Raw genomic sequence first — 16,955 nt, 5'->3', positions numbered from 1 at the left:
GAGAGTCTGGATTTTTAAGACGAAGATGGTAAAATATAGGTGTTTCTGTGTCTCCAATATTACGAGGTATTGGTTCTTGTGTATGTCTGCCAACTTCTTCATGAAATTATCAACCACCAGATACTCGGCCAGCAGCAGACTGCAGCTGACTCCGATCCAGTACCCTCCACATTCGAAGTTGGTCGCCCGAGAGAAACACACAGATCATCGTCATCTCATCTCACATATGGCGAGTTTATATATGATGTTAAGTGAACTGTATGTTGAATCTGATCATCTCAATTCACATGTATAATAATAATATAATAGAATAAAGTAATTCATACGTACCTGAAGAATTCATGGGTGTTAGAGAAATTTTGATTACCTCGAGTATAGGCAGCTACACAACCCTCAGGTCCCCAGAGCTTTCAGAGAGTTCAGAAATAATATAAGTAGAAGAAAATGAGTCGTGTCTCTGCGGTTATCGACTAATCGTCTTATATAGATCAGATCGGTAATCGCTTTATTAAATAATAAATAATTATATTATCTATTATCTCTAACTCAGTCAGTTAAGAATAGTAAATAACTGACAGCTACTGGGTTGTGGGTTGGGCCTCTGCCCATTGGGCTCACTTGTGTGATCCACCTATCACAGTCCACACAAGATCATAAAGACCAATCTATTGAACTTATTAATTAATGCTAATTCATAAATAACATTCCAATAATGTATTCATAAGCTTGAATGGAACAGTCTATCTTGCCTGAACATAAAACAGAGGTGAGAACTCAGGACACTGCTCGTCGATATCCCTCCAAAAGACAAGCTCGTGGTCGAGATTATCCTTTTCACAGGTTTCAAGAAAGTCTGAGAGAGAGCAGTGGAGATTCGTGCCTCCACCATTCGAATGCCACAATCATTAGACACAATTTCCATTTCCCCGGCGGCGTCACCACCCTCACCCTCCACCTTATTCTGAAGTCGGCCGGGGAGTAGTGGATGCTCCGACATAGTTGTAGTCAGTGATTCCACGGTCCACCCTCCCAGAGCCCGTACGTCTCCGAGCTCCTTGTTGAAACTTTCATAATACATGATTGCGTGTTAATAACCCAGAAAAGTTTCTGAGTCGACGGTGGGGGTTGCTCGCCAAAACGTGGCGAACTCGCCGTGGTACGGTTATCTTCGGTGGCCGAACACTCGTCATACCTAAGAATTGTAATTTGGGCACGTCCATTTTTGCTTCTCCGAACTGCTTAAATTGTCTGGTTCGTGCGTCAGTTCTTAGTGAAGACATGATGTGCATTTACTGGGAAAAAGCTTCCGTCACAGCCACGAGCAGTTGAATTTCGCAACAATGTCAGTATTATCGTACAGATGAGCCCCCGTCTAAGACGCATAAGCCTTGCTTCAAAAAACAAAACAAAAACAAAAACAAAAACAAAACAAACAAATAAACCCATAGATTTACTTTTCATAGTTGATATTTATAGCTTTTTTAATAGTATTTTTTAAATAAAAAATTATTTTTAAAAAAACTCATAATTAAGAGATTATCTTTATTTTAATTTTATATTCATTAAAATATTTAAAAAAATAAAGAATTATAAATCTAAACTATCCAAATTAAACATGATCAATTTAAAGATACAAAGTTCTAATGCTTGTTTGTATGATAAGCATTAAAAATGGTTTCAATCTAAGATCCTTAGCATAATAATAATTTCGGACTGGACTCTTGTCTTCGAGTGAATAATGTTGGGGTGATTCAATGTAATAAAATATATAAAATAATCTCATAAAAAATGCATTAAATATACTTTCAATCATTATTCTTTCTTTCTTATTATATTCTTTCTTCTTAAGATTATCAAGTGAAATGTGTTTTTTAAAAGTTATATTTTTATTTTTGGACAAGGTAATATTTGGGAGTTTTTAATATGGAATGAGATGGTTATAAATCTTAGAAAAAATGATAATAAAATTCCTTTAAAATATATAAATGATAATTTGATCACTCAAAATACCATAATTTTATTGAAGTTCTTAGAAACTTTTTTCTCATTAATGAATTAAATTGCCCTTGTTGAAAAAAATGATTCACGAGTTTTGTTTAAATAATTATAATTTTTCTTTTTATATTTACAATAATACAATAGCAAATCATATATTCGCAATAATATAACAATAAATTATAATTTCGTATGTTAAATTCTTGATTTCTATTGCATTGTTGTAAATATAAGAAGAAAAGTTGTGACTATTTAAAGAAAACTTGTAAATCATTTTATTTTCTACAAGAACAATTTAATCATTTATATAAATTTATTAATGATAAAAAAAATTTTAAAAACTTCAGCAAAATTAGTACATTTTAAAGGATCAAATTTTTATTTATGTATTCCAAAGAAATTTTATTATCATTTTTCTTAAGTCTGATATCATTGTTTGGGAGAAATTTTTAAAAGAAAGTGAAATGACCTAGGGTTTATGATGCACACATATCGATACGTGTATCGAATACATGTCAATACTTTTATTTTTAAAATTATATTATATGATATGTTTTTTAATATATACATATATACATACATACATATCTAATATCAAAAAAAACATTAAAAATATAATTTTAATTAAGAAAATATCCAAACTAACATACATCTATAATGCTTTATAGTAACACTAGCAAAGCATAATCATTAATTGTATGTTTATTCTATATATAGTTATGTACCTAATTACCTACTACTTAGTCAATACTAATAGGTATAATATTAACATCTTCTTCTTTTGGACAATCATTTGAGAAAAGAATAGTTTCTATATGTGGTTCATCAAGAGATAAGTTTGTCACTTTCAAAATTTCAGCACCATCAAAGTCATCCATTCATCTCCACTAATGTCCTAAAAAAAGATATTGGTAATGAAAAATTTAACATCACAATCTTTAATAAAACTTAGTTTCTTAAGAATTTTCTTCAAATATCAGCTTTGAAGTACTAACTATTTAACTCCCAATTAAAAAATATTGAATACATATCAAAAATTAATTTTTTAAAATTAAAAAATAATATTTTAATATTTTACAAATACGTATCAAAAAATATTGACTGGTATCAATATCAGATATGGATGTGGGAGATAATTTGAAGTTTCGGTGCTTCACATCTTGGGATAGCCTTCCAAACCATCCCTTAACATCGTAGATCATTTTTCTTGACTCCTTAATTTGGAAGGTCAAGGATATAAATAATATGATATAAATAATATTTTTATAAAATTACATTTATCCTTCTCACATGTTCTCACTATTTCACTCTCCAATCTTAAAACTGAAAAATATAATTATATAAGATACAGTGGAGCGACTAATTGCAAATTTGGAATTTCATTAGTCATTGTCACCAATCTGTTCCTTTTTTTTGGGGGGGGGGGGGGTTTGGCGAGTTTTTGTATGTTGGTTTGTATTGTAATTTTTTTTTAGTGTTTGAATTGATGTTTGTATTATTTTCTTTTGGTGGTTAATAAAATTATCTTTTTTTGGCCCTCCAAGAAAATCTATTCTTCAACTGTTTATCCTATTATGTTTCGGCTTAATGATATTTTAGTGTCTAGATATATTAATTAATGAAATATGAAAAATTTCAAAATTATGTGAGTTATTTGTACTTTTAAAATTAATATGTTACTACTGATGATGTTTCTTTTTAAACCATCACTCGCAGTCTTTGAAAAAACATAAATTCAAAATATTCTTACAAGTTTTAACATCCAAAAAACTTAATTTCTAATCAACTTATCAATGTGTAGTATAAAATTTATAAAAAGCTGTACTTTTTTAAATTTAAAAATTGTAAAAAGTTTCTAGTATTTAGGTATAATTTTTAAAAAGGAAGAAAGAGATAGAAAACAAAGTAGAGGGTAGAAGAGTATTTCTTAAGATGTGTTTGAATTGGAGTATAATTAATTATGAAAAAAAATTAATTAGTATAATTAATTTTGAATACAATTGATTATGTTGTGTGGTATATAATTGATTTATAAAATTAACTACTAAGATTGATTTTAATCAAAATTGAAAAGCATAATTAAAAATAAGAAAAAACTATGGTTTTGTGAAAATATATCCAAACACTCTTGTTATATGTTAAAATCAATTATAAAACCAAAACTTTGACCCAAAAAAATTATAAGTCCAGAACCATGTTTTTCAAAAAATATCCAAACACCCATTATACATGCCAAAATTAATTATGAACATAAAATTATGGTTTTTAAAAAATATCCAAACACCCTTATATATACCAAAATTAATTGTAAACCCAAAACCACAATTATCTCATGTAATATCTCAAAAAGTTTTAAAATTTAAAATTTTATTAAGTAATAAGGATAATTAATAAATTAGCAAAATAATTAGAGTGTCTGGGTTATTAGTAGGTTTATTGGACCTTTAAACATCTTAAGAGTTGGAGTAGGGTGGTGTTTGGGCCAATTGGGCCCCAAGTAAAGACCCATTTGTGTTTTGACCATATTTGACTATAAGCCGTTGTGGACAAACAGATTCATTAAATTTGTTGCAAGCTATTTGTGATAAGTGAAAAAGAAAAGAGAGAAAGGAAGGACAACAAATAAGAAGGTGCTCTATATTAGGATTTGGATTCCATGCCATCTTGGCAGCATTTTGAGCCTGAGTTAACCTAATTAAGTTTCCTATACCTCCTTATGCACTTTTTAGTGGGATTTTGGAATTAGACAATGATGGTTTTTGTTACAAGGATGTTTTGGTCGAATCTACTAGCTTAGGTTAAGCCATTAGTTGTTTATTTGGGTTCTTGTACCTATAGATAATGAGTTTATAGGGTTTTGATACTAGATTTCAGAGTTTGGACAAACCCCAACCTTAAATTCGAATAAGAGTATTGTAGACTCTAAATTAGTGTTATTTAACTTCATGGAAGCTAAATAAAGTTTATGGGACCTTATTAAGGTTTAGAATTAGATAACGATAAATTAGGCTAAATAATGCTTATGTTAGATCCAATACTATATAATTTGCACTTAATTATGCATATTATAAGTGCCTAAATTTCCTTAACTTATGGAGACTTGAGAAGCTTTGAGACCCTACGGGTAACCTTTTTTTATAACAAAAGGGTTAAAATAATTAAATAACCTGCTTTATTTATTGAGTTAATTAATGAATGAGTTTTTTTCATGGATTTATGATCTATGTAATTACAAGTGTATGCATGTGGATGTACAAGTTGGTTTTTGAAAATATGTAAAGCCGGTAAGCAATTTTTGGAAAACAATATTTTCATCTTACATACTTGTGTTATTGCAATTTAGGTTATGACGTTGTTTTGTGATAAAAGAGAATATGAATATGATCATGAGATATTGTGATGTATGATTGTGCACATGTGAGGGTGGGGGGCTCACCTTAGGTGTAGAGCAGTGTGAAAAACCATATGGTGCTCATTGACATTTAGGAGGTTTGGATGAATTTAAGATCATATATGTATAAACTATCATATATGTGGACATTATGATATGCTTGACCATGTGTTATAACATGTGCTCTCACTTTACATACTTATTTATGTTTTAGCTAGTTGATAAGCGTAGTTTATTTAGTTACTGTGACCTTTTTCTCACTTTGCTATTACAACTTCACAGGTGACATTGTCAATAAGAGTAAAAGGGAAGACGATTAGAGTAAAGAGGAGATTTGGATTTTACTTTTGTAATACCTTATAGACTTTTGAGTTTTATGTATAATTTGAGTGTGCACGGGTGCACGCTTTTCTTGCCAATTAGGGTATGTAACACCTTTCTCACCATTTAGACACTTAGCGAAACAATAGTTAAATAACAAAGGCTTTGCCCACTTTATTTAATTCAAAACATAAATTTTGTGATATCACAGTTTAAAATCAAACAAAATTCTAGAAATCTCAATCTAAAAGTTTATGAATTATCATGCTACCCAGTTTTACTACAGTCTAATAACAATAAAAGTAATTAAAAAGAAAGGTAATATAATCTAAAAATGATAAAATATCCTATATTCATATCAAAAATAAATATAATCATGCATGTTTTGTGGCGAGTACAAGAGCAAAAGGCTCATTCTTCTGACACCTTCCCTTAATTCCTACTTAGGCCATCACCAAAAAATGCTAAAGGGGTAAATACTAACATCTTAGTAACTCAAAATTTAATCATACACACACAAGCTACAACCATACAATTGTACAACAAATATACCAATAAGTTCATGAGAATCATTCAGTTATGACATAGGAATTTCACAAGACACGGCTCATAACACGCTAATATAAAATACCAATAATCTCCCTTATTACACCACCTATCCTTATTCTGTTAAATGGAACCATATGCTTTAACATGCTCTAGCCTACACATTAGATTGACCAAGCTTCTTTAGCACTCAAGATAGACCCGGCCAAAGGTATAAAGCTCAAGCCTAGATTGTGACTCCCCTCCTTGAAGAACTGAATTAAAAGGTGTTATTGTCCCACATTCTTCTTTTACAAACCTAGCCAGTAAGTATTGAAGAATGAAACTTTAAAAAAGGCCAATTACTGTGCGCATAGTGGAGGCAAACCATGTGGTCACTATCCATGAGAAAGGATAACAATTTTTTTTTATGCATGCCTTCAACTTGGAGAAAATAACATGCATATGGATATGAGTTTTGATATTTTATAGTTTGTACCCTCTTTTCTTATACTTTACACTATCTTATTTTAATATTTTTAAACTTTAAACCCACTTCAATCTTATTTTTCATTGCCTAGATCTAAAATTTATTTATTTTTAACTCAAAGCCCAATGAACATTAATCTGTAATTTCATTATAACTAAATATCAATATTATTTATTAATTATTTAAAAAATAAAAAAATAATTTAATTTGACTAAACCAAAGCTACGCCATCCACATCTCAAATACTAGTTAGAGATTTAAGAGTTAAGACTTAAGAGTATTTATCATTTTTGTCATTAGTTATTGTATATTTTATTTTTATTGCCTCTAGTTTCTATAGTTTTTCTTATCTGTAATGTTAGTCTATTTTAAAATATGCCTAGAGAAATAATAATGCAACACTGATGGCATTAAATTATTTGACATGTAATTAATGGCATTAAATTTCGTGTTAAATGTTAAAATAAGAAAGAGACAGCACTTGCAGAATATAGAGTGACAAGGATCAGCTAGAAGAAATTGAAGACTGTATCAAACTACAGAAAGACAAAATAAACTCCAACATCAACATTAATTAAAAAAATAACAACTAGTGGCTTCAAAATCAGGAAAGACACATAGTATCTTGGAGTGGCGAATGAAACCAAAGAGGTGAAGAAATGAGTTTGAAGTCTATAAAAACAAAAGAAATTAAACATGATCTCCATTTGATATCTGACGCGTAGTGAAATCATATTAGTCACACATTTGATAACTTGTTACACCATCATCCTTCTTGGCATATTTAAAAATAGAATGACTAACGTTACAGATAAAAAAAATTAGAGACCTAAAGCAATGGACAAAAATACAAGGATCAACAACAAAACATTATAAAATTATATGAATTAATAGTTATAGTTTTCATTATAAAATAAAAAAGAAATAAGGTTAGCCCCATATTAAACTGAAGGTTCAGACCAGGAGAGGCCTAACATTAATGCGCCAACCCAGGGGGTGTTCATAAAGCCGATGATAAGGAAAAATGCTGTCATTTATATATTCTTGCTTATATATTTTTATTTCACGTTTTATAAGTGTATAATTTTAATTTTAAAGATCAAAATATTGTGGGTGTATAAATTTCACGTTGGACGATGTTACACTTATTTGACACGTTATAATTTTCTTGATAACTTACACGTTATAATTTTTTTTAGAGAACTTAATGCAACAAATTATGGAAAACATAAATTGACCATGATTGTGAAGCACGAATCTCGTGGTGAAATAATCTTGTTCAACGTAAATGATATAAGTCCCCTCATTTAATAATTATCTCACATGACATAATAACTATCATCCAATTTAATTAAATGGTTGTAATAAATTTTATTATACTTGCTCCATTGCTACATATGAAGTGTTTTTAATTGAATCACAAAAATTAATAAAAATTAGTTATTTACTTAAAAGCATAATAATATTTCAGTTTTTTTAATTATTATAAATAAAAAATAAATCTCTTTTACTAAAGTAAACTTATGAGTATTTATATTTTTCCCTTTCCAATGCAATAAGGTACAATGGTTTATTTATTAAAAAATATGTTGATAACCTCTTTATTAAGGGATCAAAATGTTCTAAAAAACTTCTTTATATAAAGATGAAAGGAGTATAATACTAAGAACATATCAAATCTCAAATTTTTTTTAAGAGACAATATATGTGAGAAGTACTTTGATTGTGAGGAATTTTTTGATTTTTTTGAAGAAAAGTATAACTTAATAATTTTTAAGTATTGATGAGGTCCTAAGGAAGATATGTCAATCACTTCTAAGAAACTCATTCCAGTCCAAAATACATAAGCACTTTTTAACAATAATTCATATGCCAATAAAATATTTATCTTTATGAAAATACAAATTATTCTTGTTCTTTTGACTTTAGTTTTAATTTATAATGAGTGAGAAGAAAATTATAAATTCACATACACAAAAATTTAGTTTGATAAATACATGAGTAAATGATTTTTTTTACAAATGTTAAAATGCTTATAATTTGAAGTAATATTAACGGAGAAAAAATGTTTATATTTTGAGTCAATGGATAGTACAATGTAATTACATGAATGATACCCGTGAAGCTAGAGTGAAATATACTCCCTCTGATTTACTTTATTAGTTATCTTTTTTAAGAATGAAGTGATCCACTTTATAAGTTATTAGATTGATGGTGATATTTTATTTTAAATAAAATATTTAAACTATTCTTAAAAAGCAAGAGAGAGAGATAAAAAAAATAATATATAATTTATTTACTTTTTAAGAATTGTGTTTATAATTTTATTAAATTTTATTTTTTATATTCTTGTTACATTAATATTAATAAATTAATAAAAATAATTTATAAATGAGATCAGGGAGGATATATTCCTACCATGGGAGGGCATAGCTGCAATTTGGACGCGGGATAAGGAAAGTAGAAACTGGCGAAGGGTTTGGGTTTTGGCATTTGATCAGTGGAGGAGCACAAGGTAATTACGTGAAGAAAGCGAATTCGAGATTGTAAAAGCGGGTAAACAGTTTCTTGCACGCTTCTTCGTTATTGCATATCATGCTCACCTAATTCCAATCACTCCTTCTCTGGCACAGTGGGTGGGTAGGAATTGAAGAGCTAAGCGCATTTATTGGCTTCTCCAATCAAAGGCTCTCAGTAACAAACAAACGAAATGATCAATCTGATCAAATAATGTGACTGTAGATTTTGTCTCAAAAGTTGCAAAATCACTTCTTTGTTTATAGAAAATAAAGGGGAAGATTTAATTAAAAATAGAACAGAAGAAACTTAAAAACAATTCATCAACATTAAAAAAAAAGAGAGAAAATTATATTTAACGTGACCCAAAGGTCCTTTTAAGTTTAAGTGATTGTAATTTATAAGTTAGATTATCTGAATACCTTTAGCCTTAAAAGTTAATTTTCACGCTTGCCACTTAAAATTAGAAAGGTAGGTTGCAATTTTATTTAACAAGTTTACAATTCTTGTGGGACCAATGACAAGTTGCAATTTTGATAAGATAAGTGTTAAATTTCTGGAGCTTAAATAATTGTGACTCATTAATAAGGCAAAATTTTGGAAGATAGGGTGTCAAATTATCAGAACTCATGAATAATTGCATCGGTTAAATTTTTGGGTTAAAAGACGAAAATTCCTAAGAACTTGAGCATCATCCCATTAAATTTTCCTGAAAAGGGATCAAACATGAAGTGAAAAAAATCTAGAAACTATTTTCCAAGTATGTACTTCTAAGTGCATGCAACATTGTTAATCTAGAGACACCAAAAGCTCTTGGAGAAAATTTTTTTGAATATTTTTACTCTTTAACCTAACATTTTAAGTTTGCGTTAACGTATGTTAAGCCATTTTAATTGCTTGGGAGGATGCCCTCTTTACAAAAAATGTGAATGGATGCCCTTACACCTTTATTAACTTAAAGATACTACACGCTCACGGTGAAGAAGTTCTTGCTATTTTTATCCGAAAACCCTAAATTTTTAGTATTACATGCTGTAATATTTCATAAATTAGATTTATGAAAGCCGCAGACAATTGTACAAGTTAATTTACAATGTTCTATTTTAAAAATTGGAAAGAAAATCACACATTACTCATAATTAGTAACACGTTATAAGTCTTGACAAATGTTGAATTCTTGAAAGTTACAAATGTTTATAATTATAACTAGATTGAGGTATTTAAGTAACCTTATTTTGAAATTATGACGAATTAAGGGCCTCTGGTATCCCGAGGCATTTTGAGAAGTTTTTAATCTTCTTTTGGTCGTTGTCATCCACCCAAATGAAAGTAAGACAATTGACGCTGCACGAACATGAATGTCGCATCATCCTTACAGCAAAAACTCAGAGGACCGAACAGGTTTTAAATGCTGAACAGCCTGTTGTGGCAATATTAGAGACCCCAGCTCAACCATCGGAACAAGTCATCTCGTAATAAATTCGTTTTCTCACGCAATCATATCCCTCAAATTTTCGTTCAATAACTCCGTTCACATCTTCACAAAATTTTAATTGTGCATAGATGACATAATAAATTCTTTATTTTTATGCCAAGTAATAAATTTCTGCAGATCACATTTTGACGAGTAAAATATAGTAACAAGTCCGTGTTTCTTCACAGGAGAACCAAATTTCGGTCACAAGTAAATGTTCATGCTTGCTTACATTACGCATGCATCAATTCAGAGTGCCGTTTTCAGCGGCAAGTGTGACTACCATAACTGCGGAAACACCCTCCTTTGGATATTTGACTGCCAACACATTTCCTTCAGAAGCCGATCCAATCCAACGAGACACATGAACAGGCCTCTTCCCTTCGTGAAACGCTATGTCGTACACTCCAAACTCATCCCATGTCGCACAACTGACTTGATGCTTGAATCCTAGAGCCTGTCTGCTATATTCACAAGCCTCCACCTTGATAACCTCAGATGGTTCTTTCACAAACAGAGAAAACTCCGACCCCATTTTTCTGTGCAGCTTTTTCTCGGCCTCCTGAACACAAAGCCGAGCGGATTCCATCTCAAACTCTGAATCTTCAGAAGTGATTTTAAATAATAAGCTTGGACCACCGTTCTTGTACGGCGTACGGCGAATTATATTTGGGGGAGGGGCCTCGGCATTTTTCAGACGAGGATGGTAAAATAGAGGCATTCTTGTCTTCCCATTACGTACTGCTTCGTTCTTGTGTATGTCTGCCCATTTCTTCAGGAAATTATCAACCACAAGAAAATCTGCCAGCAGCAGACTGCAGCTAATGCCGATTGAATACCCTCCACATTTGAAGCTGGTCATCTGGACACAGATCATCTCATCTCATTCACAAGTACCATAAGCGTATAAATAAAATATGTTTATGAATGGAATCTATCTTGCCTGAATGTAAAACAGAGGTGAGAACTCGGGACTCTGCTCGTCGATATCCTTCCAGAAGACAAGCTCGTGCTCAATATTATGCTTTTCACTGGATTCAAGAAAGTCTGAGAGAGCAATGGAGATTCGAGCCTCCACCATTCGAATGCCACAATCATTCGACAGAATTTCCATTTCCGGGTCTCCACCGCCTCCTTCCGCCTTCCTCTGAAGCCGGCCGGCGATCATTGGGTGCTCCGATAGAGCTATGCCCAGGGACTCCACGATCCACCCTGCCAGAACCCATCCAAACCCCTCCTCGTCCAAATTCTCGTAGTACATGACCACTTGGTAACACCCACGAAACTCTTCTGCGGCCGTCTTAGGATCGCTCACCAGAACTCGGCGAACTCGCCGTGGTACTGTCATCTTCAGTGGAGGCACAGTGATGACGGCTTCATATTGCACTGTGGGCACATCCATTTTTGCTTCTCTCAAACCGCAACTGCTAGGCGTGGTGTTCGTGCTGTCCTCGGCTCTGAAGGCCGGCTGCATTTATAAGGAAAAAGCTAGCACCAGTCAAACCAGTAGTTGAATTACCAAATACGCCCTCGACTAATCTCAAGAATTTAGTTTGATTAATTAATTTCCTTTTAAGTTACCAGTATTAATTTAAAGAAATAGTATATGCTCCCTTTAACTTTATTCATAAATCATTTTAACATATTTTATCGAAATAAAAAAATTTTAAACCTCATTCACTTTATTTTAAAGCTTAACAAGTTTTCATATTTATTCTTAATAAATATTTTTAAAATCTTATTATTGATATTTTTATTAAAAGCATTTAATAGAAAAAAATGTAAAGAGAAATACTAAAAATTAACAAATAACTTATAAATATGATTAATTTTTTTTTCTTTTTATCCTATAAATTGGATCAAAGGAGTATGTAAATATATGACACTCTACATTCCCCAAATTATCATGTACTTTTAAGAAAATTCATCATTTGAAAATATAAAAATATTTAATAAAAATATAATTTTTATCAATAATACTTTTTTAATATTACCCAATTCTTTATATTTTTTTCTCTTTAATGTTTTTAATAAATGAAAGGTATTTTTAAAATTTTATATTTTTATTTTAAAAAAATTGTAAAATATATTTAATAAATTTTATTGTTACATGTAATATTGTCTAAAAATATCTTATAAACTGGGACAAAGATAGTACCTTATCAAATTTGCATCTCATTTAATACCTCTAAAAACATTACAATACAATAAATAGCAACTTATTCCATGAAAAATGGAAAAATGTTATTGAGTACTCACTCCATTTAAAAATATAATGTATTTTTTAAAAAGTTAAATATTAAAAAATATAAGGTATTTTTAGTCTTTCAAGATGTAATCATTATCTTTTTTTCAAAAGTGTCCCTATTAATAATAATTTTATATTTATTATAGAATATTTAATAGAAATAAATATAGAAAGATAGAGTTAGTTGAAAAATAATTAACTATTTTATTAGGGGATGAGATTTAGTTAAAAATATTTTATATTTTTAATGGAAGTAGTATTAATTTGAAATTTTGAAAAAACTTGTACCCCTAAGAAATAAAAGGCATTTTTTCAAAATAATTAATTAGGGGTACAAGTTTTTTCAAAAAATATAAAATATTTTAAATTTTTTAATGTGTGATTGATGAATTTTTTTTAAATACTCTCAATTAGGAGTGTGATTAATTAAAGTTTTTTAAATTGAAATATTCTATTAAATAAAAATAAATATAAAAAGAGTGTATAATTTTAAAAATAATTAATTAAATCATTTGAAGTACAATTCAGTTAAAAGTATTTATAATATTAAATGGAGAGAGTAATATGAAAAAAAAAATACCATTGAAAAAGGACAAATACAATGAAATGGGAAGAATAATAGTATTTCATCTTGAGTCAAAGTTAAGCTCCAAGTAATATACTCTCTTGATCTTATTTGTAAGGCAGAAAAAGAAAATTTGTTTTGGTACTATTTATAGGGTATCTCAATAATTATTATGTTTATCTTTACTCTTTTACCTCTATTCAATATTAGAAAGATCATTAAATATTATAATATTTTATTTTTAGAATAGATATTTAATAGGGATAAAGTTAAAAACTTGTTAAATTAAAAAAAATATAAGGTTTAAGGTTTTTCTTAATTCCAATCAAAATGTTAGAAGTGACCTGTAAATATTATTAGAAAGAGTACTCTTCAATTATTGATCATGTCGTTAATGAAGCACTAGTTGTAAACTTACAATATTCATTTGATATGAAAATATAGGAGTCATAACACGTACTTGTATGAAAATTTGAGATGATACTCCTTTTTTTAAAAAATATAATACATTTTTAATCGAATCTCACCCCTAATAAAGTAGTTAACTACTTTCCAACTAACTCTATTTTTTATATTTACCCTTATTAAATATCCTATAATAAATATAAAGTCATTATCAATAGGAATACTTAAAAAAAAAACAATGATTATATTTTAAAAGATTAAAAATGCCTTATATTTTTTAATATCTAACTTTTAAAAAAATATCTTATATTTCTGAATGAAAGAGAGTATATGTTTTCTATGGAACTAGAGTATACTCCACTGATAATAGAAACTAATGCCTCTCAAATTACGGAGAACAAAATATCATTTGATTTCTTACTAAATTTGATTTGTTTCATTTGCAATCAACGGCGGTGTCAGAACCTTAGACTACGGAGTGCAACATTTTTGAAATCAATAATTTTAAAAAATTAAACTTTTGAACTCAAAATCCTTAAAATTGAATTTAAGAGGTTCAGAAGAATAAAAAATTAAAATATATGAACCTTTATTATAATTTTCTCCAAACTCAAGGTGCATGCCCCTTGCCTGTAATGTAGTGCTGCCCATGTTTGCAATAGTTGGAAATTGAACATGGAATCACTTATCTAAATGCCTAGAATTCTTATCAATCACCTATACTAAAATGGTAAATAAGTATAGGAGCATGCAATTTATAATTTCCAAGGAATCACTTATATAAATGCCTAGAATTCTTATCAATCACCTATACTAAAATGGTAAATAAGGTATAGGAGCATGCAATTTAAATCAAAATTTGTGAGAGATGAATGTAGGTAGCTGCTAATTCATTAATATTCTGAATCTGTTGCTTTCTCAGTTAATGCTTGAAATCTGCACAGCTATCATGCACGTCACGTTCCCCCAACGAATAACCACCGTGTCATAAATGCAGCCCAGCCAGAATTTTTGGTTCCGCCCTTCCTTCCTCCGTCTTAAGCACGCTCCGTCACGCTCGAAGCATCCTTTTAACCAGCTCAAAATAAATTAGTAACTAAGAAACTGTCATTACATCATACTTCCTCCAAACCACAATATAATATATCTTTTAAAAATTTAATTAGATATAAAATATGGAGTACTGAATAATTTTTATATTTATTTTTTATTTTATTTATTACTCTTTTTTAAAAAATCATACATTTGAATTTTAATTATTCTTATTATTAAGACTCTTATATAAAATATTTAATAAGGATATAAATAAAAAAATGCGAACATTTTTAAGAGCTTAAGATTTCAGTTAATATTACTTATAAATTGTGAATTAATTAACTATTTTATAATTTATATTTATATTGTGAGAAGTAATCATTATACCAATTCATGGTTACAAATCCGTCCCCCAGCTCAGCGGCACCATTATCCCACCCTATGGCAGAATAGTTATTAATTGGTGGCAGGGAGCATACAAACAATCCCGCCAGACAAAAGTGGCTTTTCATCACTATACGAACAAATACCGTTGCCTTCACCCACAACCAATCAGACCCCAAAGTATAAATTGCATTTATTGTTGCATATGGTACCTGTTTCTTTGAAATTATGGGAGCTCACAAGATGAGATAGGACTAAACACTCGTGTTTCATTTTAAAAAAATAATTGGAACTTAAATTTTGTATTGTGTCCTGTCCTATTAGAAAAGTCATTTTGTTTTGATAGAAATTGGGACGTGATTGAGATATTCTGATACTTGCTTTAATCACCTTTATTTGTATATTCAAGTGATCAAGCTACAGTTTTATTTTCAAGATCTCCTATTGCTCCTACATTTTCCTAAGATTGTGTGTATGGTGGCTATTTTTCTTCATAATGTGAATTAAGTTTTATCGAAACAGGCAGCAACAAACATATGTGAATGAAACAACAAATGTGCATAAAACTATAATTTAGCCATCAACTTAGGTTATAAATTCATAATACAATCTTAAATTAAGTCATAAACTCAGAATAGTCATAAACTTATATTTAAAATTTGGACTATAAACTCAGATTATAATAGACAATAAAAAGTAAACTCATTAGATTATTTGAATGGCAATAATATGAGTTTGCATTTTTAATTTCTCAAAGTAATATCAATAATTATGAGACAAGACAGGGGTGTTCATTGTTCAGGTATTAAAAAAAGAAAATAAAAGTATTAAACAAAAAATATAAACAAATAAACAATAAAAATAACATAATAATTAATATATAATAAAAGAATATACATACATGCGCACGCGAACATGTAATATTGAGACGGGACATTTTGAAGGCAATCCTAAGTCTTATCATGTTCTATCCTACAAATGTCTTGTCTCCATTTTTTTTAGGTCGGGATAGACCCGTGCTGACATAATCAGGATAAGTATAGGCCAACTGAAATAAGAACAACCTTGAATACCCTTATTTCAAATACTCTCTTTTGTCCTGTATAGGACAGGGAGAGAATATTTTTGTTTTATTTATAAGTTATTTTATTAAATTTTTATCATAAATTTTTTCATTTATCCTCCACTGAATATTAAAGAAAGAAAATATATTATTAAAATATGTTTATTTAATAAAAATAAAGTTGATAAATTATTAAATTTTTAAACAAAATGAATGAGTTTTAAAATTTTTCTTAATTTCAATAAAATATGTTTAAAGTAACTTATAAATATGATTAATATAAAAAGTATTAATACAATTACACTCATGAACTAGTACATATGAAGTAAATAAAAAGAGACAGATCAATGGAAGGCGAATGCACTTGTACGGCCAAGACATTTGGGGCTGCCTTCTCGTGACTTGTCCATTGCATCATCACGCAAAAACAAGTTCGCATAACAATGGCTGGCGATGAAATGCAGGCAAACGGCTCCATAAATTCTAGAATCAGAATCGTTCTTTAGGCATGGATACGGGTGCCAGTTGCAATTCCTCCGTTT

At 29.5% G+C, this 16,955-nt stretch overlaps 1 protein-coding gene across 1 annotated transcript; it reads right to left on the bottom strand.

Moving 5' to 3' along the window:
- Positions 1 to 10,808: 10,808 nt before the first annotated feature.
- Positions 10,809 to 12,154, bottom strand: LOC129300555 (uncharacterized). The gene is made up of 2 exons (XM_054939126.1): positions 11,657 to 12,154; positions 10,809 to 11,575 (listed from the first exon to the last, which is right to left on the bottom strand). The coding sequence occupies exons 1-2, from the start codon at positions 12,113 to 12,115 to the stop codon at positions 10,958 to 10,960; spliced, it is 1,077 nt and encodes a 358-aa protein (XP_054795101.1). The 5' UTR covers positions 12,116 to 12,154; the 3' UTR covers positions 10,809 to 10,957.
- Between the last annotated feature and the right edge of the window lie 4,801 nt (positions 12,155 to 16,955).

This window comes from Prosopis cineraria, unplaced genomic scaffold (genome assembly GCF_029017545.1).
Source record: "Prosopis cineraria cultivar Desert tree isolate PC_DT_omini unplaced genomic scaffold, ASM2901754v1 PC1644, whole genome shotgun sequence".
Taxonomy (NCBI): Eukaryota; Viridiplantae; Streptophyta; class Magnoliopsida; order Fabales; family Fabaceae; genus Prosopis; species Prosopis cineraria.
This window is presented reverse-complemented; position numbering and strand designations above follow the sequence as displayed.